This window comes from Oryzias latipes, chromosome 3 (assembly GCF_002234675.1).
Source record: "Oryzias latipes chromosome 3, ASM223467v1".
In the NCBI taxonomy this organism is placed as follows: domain Eukaryota; kingdom Metazoa; phylum Chordata; class Actinopteri; order Beloniformes; family Adrianichthyidae; genus Oryzias; species Oryzias latipes.
The window spans coordinates 15,696,935-15,714,079 of NC_019861.2; the positions used below are offsets into that span (position 1 = coordinate 15,696,935).

General features: G+C 36.6%; 1 protein-coding gene across 5 annotated transcripts in view; it reads left to right on the plus strand.

The window, feature by feature from the left end:
• The window catches only part of diaph3 (diaphanous related formin 3), a 125,168-nt gene that overhangs the window by 23,666 nt on the left and 84,357 nt on the right, over positions 1 to 17,145 (plus strand). For 4 of the 5 annotated variants that reach the window (XM_023953384.1, XM_023953386.1, XM_023953387.1 and 1 more), the window contains 3 exons: positions 739 to 843; positions 2,116 to 2,427; positions 4,323 to 4,437. In XM_023953384.1, the coding sequence (XP_023809152.1) occupies positions 739 to 843; positions 2,116 to 2,427; positions 4,323 to 4,437 (532 nt within the window). The remainder of the gene's footprint in view (positions 1 to 738; positions 844 to 2,115; positions 2,428 to 4,322; positions 4,438 to 17,145) is intronic. The other variant, XM_023953385.1, reaches the window with a different exon arrangement.

The following is a 17,145-nucleotide window of genomic DNA, read 5'->3' on the forward strand; positions in this document are numbered from 1 at the left end:
TGAATCAAATCGATGACCTTGCTTCCCTTCCACTGACTGGTCTCAGCAGGATCGTCCGCCACGGTTGATGTTTATGTTCTCGTTCCCGCCTACTTCAACCCAAAAATGATGACGTTTGTAGCGTATCAATGACGTACGGGTCTGATATATGTGGCCTGGCCGTTCAGACGGATGTCGCATTTGAAAAGATCGGATACGTATCGGATTCAGGACCACATACTCAAGTGGCGTGCGTCACATTTGAAAAGATCGGGTCTGTGTCGTTCAGACTGTCATTAAAAGATCATATACAGGTCGCATAGGGGCAAAAAAATCAGATTTGGGTCGTTTCAGCCTGCGGTGTGAATGTAGCCATAGACAATTCATTTTTTAAGAACTACACTGCTTATACAGATCCTTTATGTTATTCTAGAGATCATTTTTTTATTTTCTTATGTGTAAAGTTTTATGTCCTTATTTGAAATTGCTTGAGCCTTTTCAAGTCCTCTTTTTTTCAGGCCCAAAAAAAAAAAGCCTTTCTTGGTAGTCTATAAGTCGTTCTTCAGCATAAAATGGGATGTTCATGTTGAATCTTTACAGGATGAACAGAGGAATTGATATGTGCATACCATATTTAAAATGTACTAGTCATAAGTAAATATTTGAAAATAATGGATGAAAAAACCCTCACTTATTACCACAGGAGGACTTGGTTCAATATATGAGCTTTGGCTGGGATTAATCAGGTTTTTGTTGCAGTTTGATGAAGAGCTCCTGAGAAGACAGGAGGCACAAGCTCAGCTGGGGAAGTATGAGGAAAAAATAGCCGAACTTCAAACAGAGCTACAGGCCTGCAGGACTCAGGTATATGATGTGCACAGGATATCTTTGGTTACCATGGTGTCAGTGACTTCCCTTTGCTGGATGTGAAATGTTACATTTCATCATTCAAGGATGGCCTCACAGAATAGCAATTCCACTTTCTTTCCTTTCTTTTCATAAGATGTTGCTTTTATTTTTGGGTGAGGTTTGGGCATGGGTATAGTATATACATATTTATTTATATATTTTATTCAGTGAAGCCTGCAGTCTGACATGGAAGCAGCTCCACCGGCTAGCTGACACTAAGTCTAATGAGAACACTGACCGATCCTCTATGTTAGCCATTTCAAATTCTCTGATCTCTATCCCATAAGAGGAAATTGTTCTAAAAGCAATTTATTCTGACAACCCCTTCAGCCCCAACCCTCCCAATTACTCTAGAGAGTTACTCCCAAACCCTGGCACTGCAAGATAACTACACACTCAGAGAGGAGAAGAGAACTTGCCTTTTTCCCTGATAATTTTTCAATTTGAGGGGGCAAACACAGAATGAATACTCAAACAGTACCTTTTGTTCAAACGGCGAAGGCCTGTTTTAAGCCAGCGCAGGTACGCACACGTACACTCTGTCTTCATGTCTGTCCACATCTGCTCCAGTCGTGCCCCCTCATACCCTCCTCTTACACTTGGCAGTTTGACAGAGGTGTGCGTCCTTTTAGTTGCAGTGGCATTAAAAGGGCACACGACTGACCTTTAGCATGCGTATTTGATCTAAAGCTGGTGCACGAATCAATAAGTCAGTCTTTATTTACTAACCTTGCAGGTCTGGTTTGAAGGTTACATTTTAATCTTTGGTTTTTAAAAATCTATTTAAGAAGATTTGAGGAAAAATGTAAGTTTTTTTAGTCTTTTTTGCTTAGTGGTTAAGAAACCCGTCTGTAATCTGTTGCTCAATAGTTGTTGGAAAATAAAGTGCACTGTGTGCAACACTCCTGTCAAATGCCGTGGTTGGCTTGCTTTGATTATTTTCTCTGTTTGCTCTTTTTGTCTGTGTATTATAGGAATCAGTAGTTAACAATAACCTGTGTTACCATGTACTTTCTTCTTGGTTTTATTAGTTTTATTTTTTTCAAGTGGGTAAAAACAGTTTATTGTAAAATTTTGTCAAAAAGGTAATGTTTGTAAAACATTGTTTCTGCTGACTCTAGTTTTGCTCTTAAAGTATTCAAATCATTTAAATGAAAGATGAAGTTGTTTATTCCTATAAAAATGTATACATTTTTCTAAAAACCTTGTCATATTTTTGTTTTTTAGTTTGGATCTATACCTGTGACTTTTACGCAGGGTGAGCAGCCGTCATCTTCCTCAACAACTGCTGTTGCTGGATCGTCTGTGCCAGGTCCTCCTCCTCCACCGCCACCACCTCCACCACCTCCTCCTCCACCTGGCTGGCCTTCTGCACCTCCTCCACCTGGCCCGCCTCCTCAGTTCGGTGTCCCTCCTCCTCCTCCGCTTGTGTTTGGGGGTGCCTTTGGTTCCCCAACCCATGACACGCTGCCTTATGGCCTCAGGCCGAAGAAGGAGTTCAAGCTTGAGACCGGCATGAAGCGCCTCAACTGGTCCAAAGTAAGACTCAAAGCGTTTGATCTGCAAAAAAATAAAATCCAAAAGTAGCTCAATATGACGCAACAAAATGGCATGAGATCTACTCCTGATAATTCAGAACGATTTTTAAAGGTTTTAAAAAGTATTGTTTTTGTTTCTTTGTTTCTTTTTTTTTTTTTAATACTGATACTTTGTTGTACTACTGTTTGTCAGAACTTTAAATAGGGGAACTAAAAAAACATGCAAACAAGTTGTTTTGGTTTTCTACCCTTCTGTATAACTAATGTCTTTGGCAGCACTCAAGACACTCCAGATGTTTTTCAAAAAAAAACGCCACAACATCCTATTGCTTTTGTGCCAAGTTGGTAATAATTGAAAAGTAACAGATGATCACATCCTGATGTTGAAGTCTCCAAATTACCTCTACAGATGTTCTCCACAAAGCATTATTAGTTCACAACACAAGTGATGTTAACTGTGGGATTTGATTAATAATTCATTCAGAGGTTGATCCCAGAACAAGCATTTTACAAACTGAACCATATGCTAGAAATTTCAAGGGACTTTTTAAAAGACTTGTGGAGTACTTCTCTTGTTCACCTGTTGGAGACCTGTGCGTATGGCCAAGTTAAGGACAAAGCTGTTCGGAAGCTTCCTTGCAGATCTCCAGCTGTTGATCACAAAGAAACCTAAAAAGGTTTCTCATTAGACAAGAGGGTTTGCAGCTTTTCATTCAGAACTTCGGCATTGTGTTAAATATGTTTAAGATTATTGGCGTAAAAAGTTTGGACAATCATCTTAGGGAAAACTTAAATGATCATCTTAAAGAGATTTGGCTTATTATCTATGAGCTGTTTTTCTTGGCTAGGGTTAACCTAATATGCATAACAAGTGACTAGGGCTGCACGATATGACCCAAACTTTGGGATATTAGTGATGAATATTGCAATGACGATACAACTTGCGATATATGAACAAATAGCAAAACAACTAAAAACATCATTTCTATTTCACTGCAACTATTTAATCTAAATAAAAGTCAACATAACTTAAATTACACACCAACTGGCCCTCCTCTACATCGGAGGCGAGCATCTAACATGAAAGGGCTCCATCCGATTGGTCAAATGCAACCATTTATTGCAATTTCCCCTGACTTCTGCGATATAAGCTTGATATTGCGATAATGATACATTTGCGATTTATTGTGCAGACCTACAAGTGAGCGTCTTCAACCCTGTTTAACTTCACCTATACATGAAGTAATCATGTCAAATTCAATGTTTTAATAAAACTTGTAAATGTTCTTTATTCTTTTAATTTTATTTTTTTGCTTCAGTAGGCATCATCTAGCTAGCTCTAAAAATATCTATATATTTCTACCCAGTTATTAAATCAATAATCCATCTTCCTGTACTAAAAAGGTTGTAGTATTGTTTCCAAGCATTTGCATTGATTTGATTTAGCATTGTATATGTCATAGTGGTTAAAGGATTTCTAAGAAAACTGCAATGTAGTTTGCAAACGTATACATTTGTATGTATTTTCCTTTTTGGTAACCTAGTAAAGTCCCCTAATTTATCTGGACCCCCCACCCCCTTTCACACCTCCCACCCCCTTAACTGATGGAGATAAACCATGGTAAACATGCTAAATATAATCACTAAATGTAAATCACCAACTGAATCTTTTAAAACTTTTAAACTTTGCATTGTTTGCATGTTTGTAGAAACGTAACATGGGTGAATTTCAGCTACTGATTTTTGTTTTTGTTTCAACAAAGAGGAAAGATGCACTTTTCAGAGGTCAAAACCCATTTCTAGTAAACAATATGATATGTTACTTTTGTATTTGCCTTTTTATGGGTTTGGAAATCCGCTATTTGACCAGGAATGCTGACATGAATCTTTTTTCAGATCCGTCCTCAGGAAATGTCTGAAGGCTGCTTCTGGGTCCGAGCTGATGAGAACCAGTATTCAAAACCAGAACTGCTCAGCAGGGTTGCTCTCACTTTTGGGTCACAAAGAACAGGTTAGTAAATACTATATCAATTTAGACAGTTGAAAAGAAATCGGCTTTGAGTATAAACCTCAAATTTGAAAGGGATTGAAATAGTTCTGCATTTTATTTTTATTTTTTCCATCTTTTTTTAAATGTTGTTTTTATCCATCTATAATAACTAACTTTTTTAAAACAATGGGAAGCTTTTTTGTTACTTTGTGGTTGGGTGTTTTATCTCGTTTGTCTTGATGTTTTACTGTCCATGATGAGTTTTTTGTGACTTTGGCACTTTTACAACACGTGTCAGTGTGTTACCCTGGATTCAAAATGTTAGTTTTTTATCTGAGCTGTGTGGATGAAACCTTCTGGGACGACTCATTTCAGGCTTGGGTTGAAGTCTGGTACTCTGTCTAAATGACCTGGAATGCTGATTTCTTCACTTAATGAAAAACACAAAATGGTTACATCTTCAAAAATGAGTTTGTGAAGTGAGACCCGGAATATTCATGTTCAAGACTGCTGAAATGATTAAAGCTTAAGTAGGAAGAAGTGAGAGATGTTATCACTTTTTTTGTTCCTTCCCTGTGCTTGATCTATTAGTCCCATCTCTGATGATTTATTCACATCTTGTGTTTTCCTCCTTGTCTATTCTTTGCCTCAGCTCGCTTAAGCCATCTTGAATTATTCATCCAGGTGTTATCTACCTGTCACAACTCTATGCTGCTCCTTTCAAGGCACAAGTCCCCCTCCCTCCCCCTTATACAGCACTGCACCCTATTTCCCTACCGTCAAGGTGTTGAATAATGGAGCTTGATCTAAATGGCAAACAGGTTGGGAGACATTCAAACAGGTGTTCTCTTAGGGGTGTAAACAAACGATGTGCACAGGCAGATAGTTGCACTTTTCTCTGAGATAATGACACAGCGAGCTTTCACACATTGAACTGTACATTGCAGATATTGTACAGCAGGTTTCCAATGCATGATCAGGCACACGGATCCACTGCTGCTCTGTTTTGTTACTGCTTATGCCCAGTAATTTTATTCAAGAGAGACTAGAGACATATTTCGAAAAATGAAGCCTTCAATCATTTTTCTTTTACATTTTTGAGTAGTTGTTTATTCGCTTTTTTCCAGCCCTGTTGCAGTCGCTGGAGCAGTGTGGGGAATTGGGTTGTTCTGTCGTTTTCCGGCTGATGTAGTTGCTCTGTGTCGGTTTATAAACTTGCACGCATACGTGGTTGTGGGCCTTGTCTTCTCATTAGCATATCTGTGTTGCACAATGTTTCATCTCACTTAAGAACAGCAGCATCTGGATCAGCATTAAGTATTAAAAAGGACACACTGTGAAACAGAATTCACACAGTTTTCCTCATTAAATATTCATTTTATATCTCTAGAACCTTTGTTATTCTGTAGTGATGTTTGTGTTTCCTATTTCCAGTAGTATTCCTACCATCCAGTACACAAACTGATGATTTCCATCTGGGACTGGGGAAAAGTTTAGGAATTTTTTTTTTTCTTTTCTTTCCCAGGCTACTCGAACTTCATCGGATGTAAACGAAAAAAAAAAAAACATTGCACATACGTTTATTCAAAGTGGTTGAGATGTGGAGATTCAAAATTAAATAAAGGCTGCTGTGCTCTTCTCTCAAGTCTGTGCACATTTGCTTTAAAATTCAATCAAAATGAAAAGTCCATTCTTTGTATTGACTGTACCAATCAATACAAATCTCCACTCTTATCACTTACTTACTTTTCAAATGTGCTCTTATTTAAAGTGCTGCTCAAATAAAAAAAATATACTCAATAATAGGCAATACCAAATGAAACAAAAACAATCTCTTTTAATCTTTGATTAAAAGTATAATTAACATTAGGCCACACTACATTGTCTTTGTTTTAAGGGGAAGTCTTTTGCTTTCTCTTTAAACTGCGTGGTATCAACATGTGCTCATACATGCAGATGTAGAGGAGGCTGAAAGCTAAAAGCTCTGCTTCAATGTGTCACATCGTGACACATTTTAGCAAAGATGGTCGTCTTTTAGTTTCCCTGTAAGGTTGTGTCTCTGTGATATTTTTTTGTGTACTTCCTTTTTGTATATCTTTCTATGCCTCTATTGTTGCTTTAGGTGGTTAAAGGTGCTCTGTTGCAGACTATGACACATATTTATCAATACAGTACACTTTCATTCTCTACAGAACACAGTTACCCAATTAGGCAGGACTTTTTCATTTATCTCCCAGGGCTTAGCCATGCCATTTTAGATCAACAAACTTTATATAATACATTACATACAAAAGAAAGAGCAAAGAGAAACTCCTATGCAAGTGTGGGTTTTCTTATCAGGGAACATGGGGAAACAGGTTTTTAGGTAGCCACAGTACAAGCCCCGAGCTAATTTATATAAATGAAAGGATGGAATACGAAAAAAATAATTAGATTAATGAGAAACATTTCACATAAGCTCTTGGTTTGGGTTTCACAAGGAGGACGTTCAACAAAACTCTGTTATCCGCAAAAATCAGTAAAAACATTGCAGCAAAAGGCAGACGAGTGAGACGCATCAATTATTCTGACCTCTGTAAAATCAACCATATATATCCTCAAGAAAGATTTTAAAAAATCATGACTTTGCATAGAAATTTTTCTTTTTGCTTTTATTCGCTACCTATCCATCAACCTTTAAAACATGTTCAATCCCTTTTGGCGTCAGTGGTTGGTCATAGGGTTGGAGCCTATCCCAGACACTGTTGCCGGATGGCGGGGTACACCTTGAACAGGCCGCCAGTTTATCACAGGGCCACACAACCACACACACTTACAAGGGATAGTTTAGTCATTATTCAACCTACGAAGCATGTTCTTTTTGAACTGTGAGTAAAAGGCGGAGTACCTGGAGAAATCAAGACAAAAAATATACTTTTTTTTTACAGTTTTGAAACTTCACTCTCGGAAATTGCTTCTCTTTCTTTAGTCTTTCTAATATGCACATTTTCCTTTAGTGTTCTTTACTTTTTTATTTTTGTCTCACCAACATTTCTGCAGGGTGAATGCACTTTGTTTAACATGCTTTTGAAATGTCTTTCTAGTAGATTCTCCATACTAGTTTTTGCTGTCAAAGATTTCTGAATGGGTCGCATAATGTAAACCTGGTGGATTGTGTACCGGTAGTGCATTAAAAAAAAAACCCAAAATGATTCGTGTTACGCCCCCTTTTATGTCTAGGGGTGCTAGGGGGGGGGGCATAACATAAAAAAAGTAAAGTTTTGGCTATTAAATTAACTGCAACACAAAACACCAAACAAATGTCTCCATAAAATAACCAAATTTATTTACAAATAATCATCCTACAAGAACTAAAAGTGAAGCTAAAAGGCTTCAGGGTGAACCCAGGCCAAAATAACAAACAAAACCCCAACTAACCGAAACATGTAATCATACCTGTACAAAGGAAAAGGAAAAATAAAGACAAAAACTAACCTCCTTAACCTAACAAAAACAGGAGAAAACATGTACTAAAGAAAATGGCGGTTCACCCCTACAGCTTCACTTAACATAACTATAAACCAAAAGATTAATCAGAGTGGGCACAGACAAAACTACGAAGGACTACGAATACAAAATACAAAAGTGCAACACACAACTAAACAAGAGGTGAAATCAAAACCAAAATGGAGAAGAGGGCCAAGCTGCAGTGGAGACTGATGCAGCAAGGCTCCCTTCCCACGGTGTGGAAGTCCAAGTGGTGGCTTTAAAGGCTGCCTCCACCAGCTAGTCCAATGGGAGGCCACACCCTTTCCACCACACCTGAAAATAATCACAAACAAAGACATACAAACCCAAAGATCCACAAAACACAGAAGTCCCACTCCGATACAAAAATACACAAAACACAGAACAAACAAAACAAAATCAAATACGGCCACAGCCGTAACAATTCGCTAAAAAAATGTGTGGAAATTAATTTGATTGTGACTTTAATAATTACCGGTAAGTCTTTTTATACATTTGAATACTTGAAAAATAATAATTTGATCTAATTAATTATAAATACTTGCTAGATTACTACTAACACAGAATTTTAGAAAAAGAATGAACAAGATCTTAGAAAAAGGCCATTTACCCTAATAATGATAAGTAAATTGTGTTAAACAACCTCTAACAACCTGTTGTTAATTTATCCGTTTTTTTAACCTGCTTTTTTGGTGAGAAAATCTAAGGCTGGCTTCGGAGTGTGTATCCATACTGCTTAAAAATCAGATGTGTTACAGGATGTCTGTGAAGACTCATTCATCCAGGTTGATTCCATCACAGTAGTAAGTTTAAAGGTTGTCATCTGGACTTTTTTTTTTTTTTTTTTTTTTTTTTTTTTTTTTTTAAGTTGAAAACGTTTCACCTCTTGTCCGAAAGGCTTTGTCAATTCTGTCATGACTCCGTCTATGTAAAGTCATGTCATTTTCAGAATTGACAAAAAAAGGAAAAACAAGTCTAGCTGACAATTTTTAAACCTGCTACTGCGATTTTCAAAAGATGTAACATTGTACTCGAGGGTTTTCCTCCATAATGTTTCAATGGGATCCTGATTCAAAACTGTTAGGGCTTGGGGGTTAAAAAATAGCATTGGTAATGGGATTAGTGTTTAATACAAATGAGTCACGTGCTAATTATCTTACAGTGAATTCTAGGTGGACCTTCTGTCTCATTAGGCTTAGAATTTTCTTTTGTTTTCCACTTGCAGCTAATGAGCTCTGTCTTGTCTTCACAAAAAAGCCACATTTGTTTATTCTTCTTCGAACATAGTTTCTGTGTGAACTATACTACACACTGACATGTTTTAGTGTAGATCCTAGGATAGGATTCAAAAATCACAAAAATGAGTTTTTGAGAAATACTATAATGCCCTAATGTCCTCTGAATTGGTGTATTTCATATACACCTGATTTATAGATTCTCCTAAATTGAATGCTGCAAGATAGAAACTGTGGGATTGATGGAGAGATATGATATTTTGTCGAGACATTCATTGTTTCCTGATAAAACTAAGACTTTGATGATCCTGTGACTTTTCCTATAACACCAACCACCATTATGACATTTCAGCAAGATGTCATTTGGAATGGGAAAGATTGGCATCAAATTTTGTTCAGAATTACCTGCACTGGCTGTGGAAATCTTCTGACCTTTCTTTTAGCACCTCCGATTTTTGACATTTGTTGTTTTTATTGAAGTGGATTGACAACTGAAGGTTGGGTTGCAATATAATCAGGGACAGATCATTGTGTTTTTTCTAGTATTTGATTCCATAAGTTAAATTAAATAATAGCTTTAAGGGTGCACAAATGAATAGACCATAACCTAAAAATTGGGATTGTAAATGTAAAATTAAAAGACATAGAGCCATCAACAGTTTTAAGTTTCCACAAACCAAGCCTAACACATTGATTCTGTGCCTTCATAAATTAAAAATTCACCTTTAGATTTCTGCAAAAAAGTCATCAATTTAAAATATGTAAATTAGAAGGCACATTATTTACATTTCATAGCCTTTATTTTCCATGTCTGATTTCTATATTAATATTATTAAAACCCAAGTTTCCCATTACCTACCTAGTCCAAGAAGATCTTCTATCTCATACATATACACATAGGACTTTGCCCCCTTTTTTCCTTTTTTTAAGAATTAAATCCTTTTTGGGCTTTGTCTGTTATCTATGTAAAGACCTGGGCAGTTCATACAATTTCAACTCCAGTCACGCGGTCTTATTTCAGCGTACTAGCATTCCCAGATGTTATCATTCTCTCATAGCATATAGCTGAAAGGTTATGTTTGTTTATTTCATAGAGATTACATCTTGTATCCTCCACAGGGCTATTTTCCCATAAACACAGATGAAGAGAATAAACTTTTAGATAAATGGGGGTTTAATCTGATATTTCTATCTGTCATTGTTTGCTGTATTTAAGTCTCAACAGAAGAACATATGGGAACATTCACACCAGGACAAATCAGACATGCCTTTTTCTGTCAGACATTTACCAAAATGTAAACTCTAGCATTCCTTTTTTTTTTTTTTTTTACTTAGAATTAAGGCCATAATACTGTAATACTGATTGTAATTCTAAAAGAGTGCTTTAAACCAATACAAATTCACATGAAATGTAATTCCTGCATCCATGAGGACTGATAATCTGATGTCCTCCACTTCCCTTTTTTAGTATTTGAAATGTATTGAAATTTTAAGGGAAGGCGTGGTGTACGTAGTGATCTCCACTGACATTCTCAAGTGCATCCTGATCAATTTGTTCTACAAGTCTATCAAATTTTGTCACACCAGAATAATGTATAAAAATGATCCCAAAAATGTTTTTCTTCCATCACCACAAAAGCATTGAATAGGTAATTTAATTGCAGGTTTGGTTGTTTTAAACTGATTTCTGAAACAGACCAGACCCCCACATATTGAAACTAACTGGTCCTTAATATTTCACAAACCTGTCTTGAAATAATTAGATGAATCAAAATCAATCGAGGGACTATTGCAAAAAAATAAAACTGCTCTTTTTACTGATAGTTTGAATTATATTTTTTTAATATCACGAATATTATTTCAAATTTAATCCTGTTAAACTCTTTAAAAACAAAAATCTTTGTCCAGCATTCTGAATTGAACATAACTGAGCCACAATGTAACATTTAGGTTAATCATTCCATTTTTCAAAAGTTCTAATTTTGTATGTGTATTTCATTTAGGATCTAATTATGATTTGTTCTGTCATTACTTACCCTTCCTTATATATTATATATCTACAAATATTATTCCTTGACTGCTTTTAAGAGAGTAACAGAGCAAACAGAGGGTTCCTTTGAAATCGTAGGAAACAGATTGGGTTCGCCAGGGTCATTAACCTAATCCAGTGTTTTTCAACCTTTTTTGAGCCACGGCACACTTTAACCTTAACAAAAATCCCGCGGCACACCAGCATCCCAAAAAAAAAAAAAAAAAGCATATCTACAGCCCCCCCCCCCCCCCGGCAATCTGACGTGCATTTTTGTGATAATTGTGGCAGAAAAAGCAGGAAGTTGCAGATGTTTTTCTAAAAGATGTAATAAAAGTTAAGTTACATACAAACTGTATGTTCGTTGTGTTTTCAAGACGCTGTCCCTTTAAGCCAATGCATCATGGGAGATGTAGTGTGAAAACTGCGAGAAAACGGCAGAAAGACTCGCGTCTCTGAGCTTCATGGTTTTGTTCACTTGTTCCACGGTCTGATACCGGATTCTGTGGAAAGTTACACCGCTAAAGACGAGCTTTAGCTGGTGTTTTTTTCGGAACTGACTGAGTTATGAGCTAAATTGGAACAAGGAAGTGGAGACTTTAACCACTTCTGATTGGTCAGACTGATGACGTGTGATTAAGCCTTCAAGAATGATTGGTGGAGTCGTGGAGACAGTAAAAGCTGCGGGACTTTTCCTTACACAGTTATAGCTGCAGCTATTTCGCGTTACCGTCATTCTTATCAAAATGTCTTTAATAGAATCAAATAAACACAACGAAAAAAGTATTTTATGATCGTTTATATTCCTAACTACTCAGTGTTTTATCAGGACCTGTTTGGATGAACAAAGAGCTGATTTCCTGGAGATGGTTAATGTTTTTAGATCAGTTAATGAGGGCAATTTTCCACGGCACACTTGACCATCTCCCACGGCACACTAGTGTGCCGCGGCACACTGGTTGAAAAACACTGACCTAATCATCAAAAGGATTCAGATTAACACAATACAATTCTTTGGTACCTTATGTTAGTTTTTTTTCTTCTTAGTTTTTGTTTTCTATTTTTCATGTCATTCTTTTCTTCCATGCCTTTTGAATTCCCCTTCAGAGATTAATACAGTTTAGAGATTAAATTTAAAATTGTAGGAAATTTAAACTTTGCTCCATGTTAATTGACCTAATGATAAGGATTTTAATTTGAAATGAGGGTGCTACTGATAGTCATTATTGTATTTAACCTATGAATTCTTACATGAGCACTTCACATTGTGTGAGTGAGCTTTTCCTCCACCTTAAAATACCCACTAAAATATATATTTTAATATGCATTACATATAGGGTATTAATATAAGAAACTTTGTAATTTGATGGAAAACTTTCTCAAAATTAACTTTCTGGCCTTTTTTAAACTGTAAGATGTTTCTTAAAGTTAATCTGTGGATCTGCAGGTGAGGTTTAACTCTATGATGGCAAATCAGAGATTAAAAATTTAAGCTCAGTTATGACTGCTTCAATCTTTTCCTATGAACTCAAAGATTGAGTTCAGTCTGATTACGTTTTCTTTCACATAAGCTGGGGAGAAAATAGTAACCCCTCTCCTTCTTTCATAACATTTATACATTTGGAACAACTGTTCTAGTATTGTGTGAAGTTGCTATAAGTACATGTTATTTGTCATGTGCTACTTTTTAAATTCTGTTTATTAGCCTTGGAATACTGTACTTTACTGTACTCTGCTCATCAATAGAAAAGAAAGTGGAGCTGTGGGTTGTGTTTATAATGTTTGGAAGGTGAATGACATAATAACCGCCCTTCAGCGCATATTTTTAATAATAGAAACCATCAAGTATTCCATAAGATTTTAAAAGTGACAGGGATATTGTGAGCAGTGCAATGAAAGGCAGGAACATTTACAGTCATATAGATTCACAAAAACGCCCACATAATTCAAGATAATATGCTTTTGTTTTGGTTTAGGGGATTGTTGTTGAATTTAAAAAAATTCCAGACTGTCATAAAAGAATTTAGAAAAAAATCTCCAGGAACTGGGTTTAGAATTTCTCATCAACCAGCTCCTTATCTTATCTGTGTGGAAATGGAAGAATGCAAACAAAAAGAAATGGGCATAAACACAAAAGTGGATATTTTTGATCAGGGAAAAAACTCTTATCAATCAAGTTTCATTAGATTCTCTTAAGCTACGGTCTTGCTCTAATTAAATGGTTAAAAACAATTAAATTGTTATAGTATTTTTTTTTATAGTTTCTAATTTATTTTTTTCTGTTCTTTTTTCTTTTCTTTCCACAAATGAGTTGGTATTATGTGTTTCCCACAACTCTTATTGTCTTTTGTGTTTTCGTAACAGTTAATTAAAAATGTTTATAAATGAGAACTCAGATGTTGTATTCATTTTGAAGGTTATTATAATGTCGAACAGTAAGGCCTCAAAAAACCTTATCATTGAAATAAAAATAAGTGCTTGACTATTCCATACTTGAATGAGATGCTTTTCAAGTGTCCGTCTTTTATATGCAAGTCAATATAGAATTAAGGCTAGGTTCCTATTTCTTTGGTAAATTCTTTGGTAAGTGGATGTCAGACTTTCAGGATGAATATAGCCAGTCAAATAGAAAGTAGAAAGAAAACACTTTTCTCAGTGCTGCCAGACCATAAGGGATAATTAGCCAGCACATTTCCATATCAATTTAATGACCTAGGAAAGAAGCATATTTGTGCAGGCCTTTCAATCTTTATTAGCATTTTCATGAAACACTCAATGGAAATAGGTTCTACAAGGAAAAGGTTAAACTTGTATAGGGTTCGAAAGCTGGTGGTTTTAATATGGAGGTTTAGACATAAGTTGAAACAGATAGATTGTTCTGACTTGTTTCATAGCACAAATGTTAAATTAGTACATTGTTTCCACTCTGAAGTCTTAACAACACTAACCTAATGAACAGAACTTAAATGGTGACTAGATGGGTGGCTAATGGGAGACATTTATCTATTTCTCCGAACAGGAAAATTATTTTGTTTTTCTAGTTTCTAGGAACATATTAAGCTTTTGTTACAATAGAATAAAAAAATCTGGAGAGGTGATTGGACTTTGTCAAAGAAAGGAAACGTGGGCTAAAAACAGCCAGATACTTGGTAGTGGGAGGAGGGTACCTCGGTTATTAACCTGTGGCATTCCACCTTTCTCTAGCTTTAAGAAGCTGAAGGTCATGGCTTCAGGAAACCAAAAAAGTGTTATTTGTTAACAGCATAAAGGCAGAAGGTCCTTAAAGCCAACACATTGTACCTTTTAGCAGCAACTAGAAATTCTGCCCATAAGCGCTCTAAACAAAATTGATGGCAAAAGACAATTCTGTAGGAGACCAGTCTTACTCTGAGCCATTACAGGCATTGATAACGTTCTTCACAAAGATTCTCATTACATGTTTGGTCCTACTAGGTTTTTTTTGTGCTATTTTTCTCAGTTATCTGATCCAAACTACCAACAGATCGTGATGAGTTAATAGCTCAGTCCTTTTATCCACTCAAGTGTCCATAATTAGGCTTTGTATGGTGCAGAGGATGACCTCTGATGGAAAGATCCTAGGTTTGCTTCCTGCCTTGTGTTGGAAGTGTCCATGGGAAAGACGCTGAAACCCACATTGCTTTTGATGATTATAGGTTGGCAAGAGTTTTGGCAGCAGAGCCACCTTCAGTGTGTGAATGTGTGTGTGAGACTGTGACTGTAAAGTGCTTTGGACCTTCCAAGAAGGTATTAAAGTGCTACACCAATATACGCCGTTGAGCATTTATGTTAAGATTCACTTTGGGCATGAACGTCATGGACTCTCCTGCAGGGGATGAGCCCACAAAAGTTTGAAGCAATATAACTAATCTGGGATATGCTCAGCAGGACTCCATGGATGTAAGATCCACCAGGCATCTATCAACAAGCCCTTCCCCAAATGTTGCTGTTGAGTTGGGCCCCTGTGCCAATAGTCTGTGGGACAGACGCTGAGCTCTTGATTTTTCTTACTCCACGTTTTTTTTAAATGTCCTTTTTAAGCTTTCTGGACCAGTTTCCTTTGGAAGATCCTATCAAAGTCTGTTGCCCCAACATCTTAATTCCTGTTTGGGCTTACATCCCTATCAATAAAGGGATCCTCACCTTTGGCTACATGCGGTTCAGGTTGTGGATAAAAGGAGAAAACTGATAAAAGTTGCTAACATTTTTTTTCTTTTAAAGTGTCCAAGGAATCTCAATCACATAAAAGAATCATACTATATACTGCATTTAAATACCCATGTGCAATGAGAACTTTTAAATTTGAATACGTTTTGATAGCTGCCAATTACGTGTTGTTTTTTTTTTTTTTTTAACTGCACCAGGCTCTTTATCTCTTATTGTAAAGAAATTAGCAAGACTCTCAACTTGTATATCTATTTTTTCAAGTTGATTTTATGTGCTCGCTTGCTTTGAGATTTTAACAAACACCATTAGTTCTATTAGTTCATTCTGGCTAGAGAAAATTTGTGCCATTATACGAGATACAGTATCATCAAATGCAAAACCATTAGAGCTCTCTTCTCTGTTGTTCAAAATAAAGGTCTCATAAAAAAGGAAAAACATGGTATTTTCTGATGATGTCCAGTGCATTATTTTTATATATTTTAAAAAAATACAGCAAAAATACAACTATTGTATGTAACATTGTGTGGCTCTTTTGTTCAGCCAGAACACCAATTACCTGCATCTGTTGACAGGGTTGTGAAGTGCTTGGAAATGTCACAAATTTCCACAAGTAAACACTCTTTGTCCTCTCCTGTTTGCTTCAATTTTCCTTTTTTTTTCCAATGTGGTTAACCTTCTTCCGTTTTTTCCCTTCCTTTCTTTTTTGCCTTTTTCATCTGCTTCTATTTTTCAAAGATCAAGGTTTTCAACTTTGACAGAATTCATGTTACTATGCGCTCATGTCACCAAAGTAATTGGCTGACTTGTTAAAACCATATTTAAATATGAATCTTTTTTTCTGCTGTCATTTTTTTATGATGCACAAGCAGGTTTGGGGATGTAGAGACTCTTTTAAAGACTGCCTTTTGCCTTAGAAACTCTGGAGTGGGTGATTTGGCTTTAGAAGGTCAAAAATGGTGTTTCTAAAGCTGATTGACTTTAGCTGTCTTCGATCCCTGTGTGGTCTTAACAACTCTTTAGATCAGTCTGTTTCTGTCACTGAAGATAATCGAGGGTAACAATGCTGCAAGCCTCATATGACAGCGTTGTCAGAACATTGACCTTTTTAGTTCACTTTTATGCACACACATTAAGACGCCATCGGTGAATCCTCAGCATGCCTATAGAGGGCAGTATTCCACTGAGAATAGAACTGCAAAACCTTACTTCCAAAGAGCAACACACAGTTCTTTACTGAAGAATCTCATCAGTCACAAGTCTTTTGATGTTCTGTCAACAAACTTTTTTCTGTGTTTGAAAAAAAAAAAGAAGCATTTTTGGTGTTTATTGCAATGCCGTCCGGATTTGTTCAGTTCTTTGTGAAGGCCAGTCGACAGGGATGTTTTAAGACTGTTGGTCACACAGGTGAGCTTTTAGATTTCCGTGCAACCAGAACAGATACACAGAGCAGAGAAAAAGCTTAATGAAGTCTGTTAATTTGCTGCTATCAGAATGAAAGTCTCAGACTAATTATGGCCTTGGGTCATCTCGTCTGCATCACAGGGAGAGGTGGCCCTGCGTGGTTCACTTTGATTAGCTCACTCACAAACACAGCTCTTTCACTTCATTACCCTGATCTCCCTCTCCATCTCACACCCACTGGTGCTCGCTCACCTAGTGGGGGGTTGGGGGGGGGGGGGTACATTCCATATGCAAACTATTTAATCACGTTTTTTTTCTTTTCCTGTTGGACTGCATGCGGGATTGTGTGCATTGATGAGGCAGAGTGAGAAG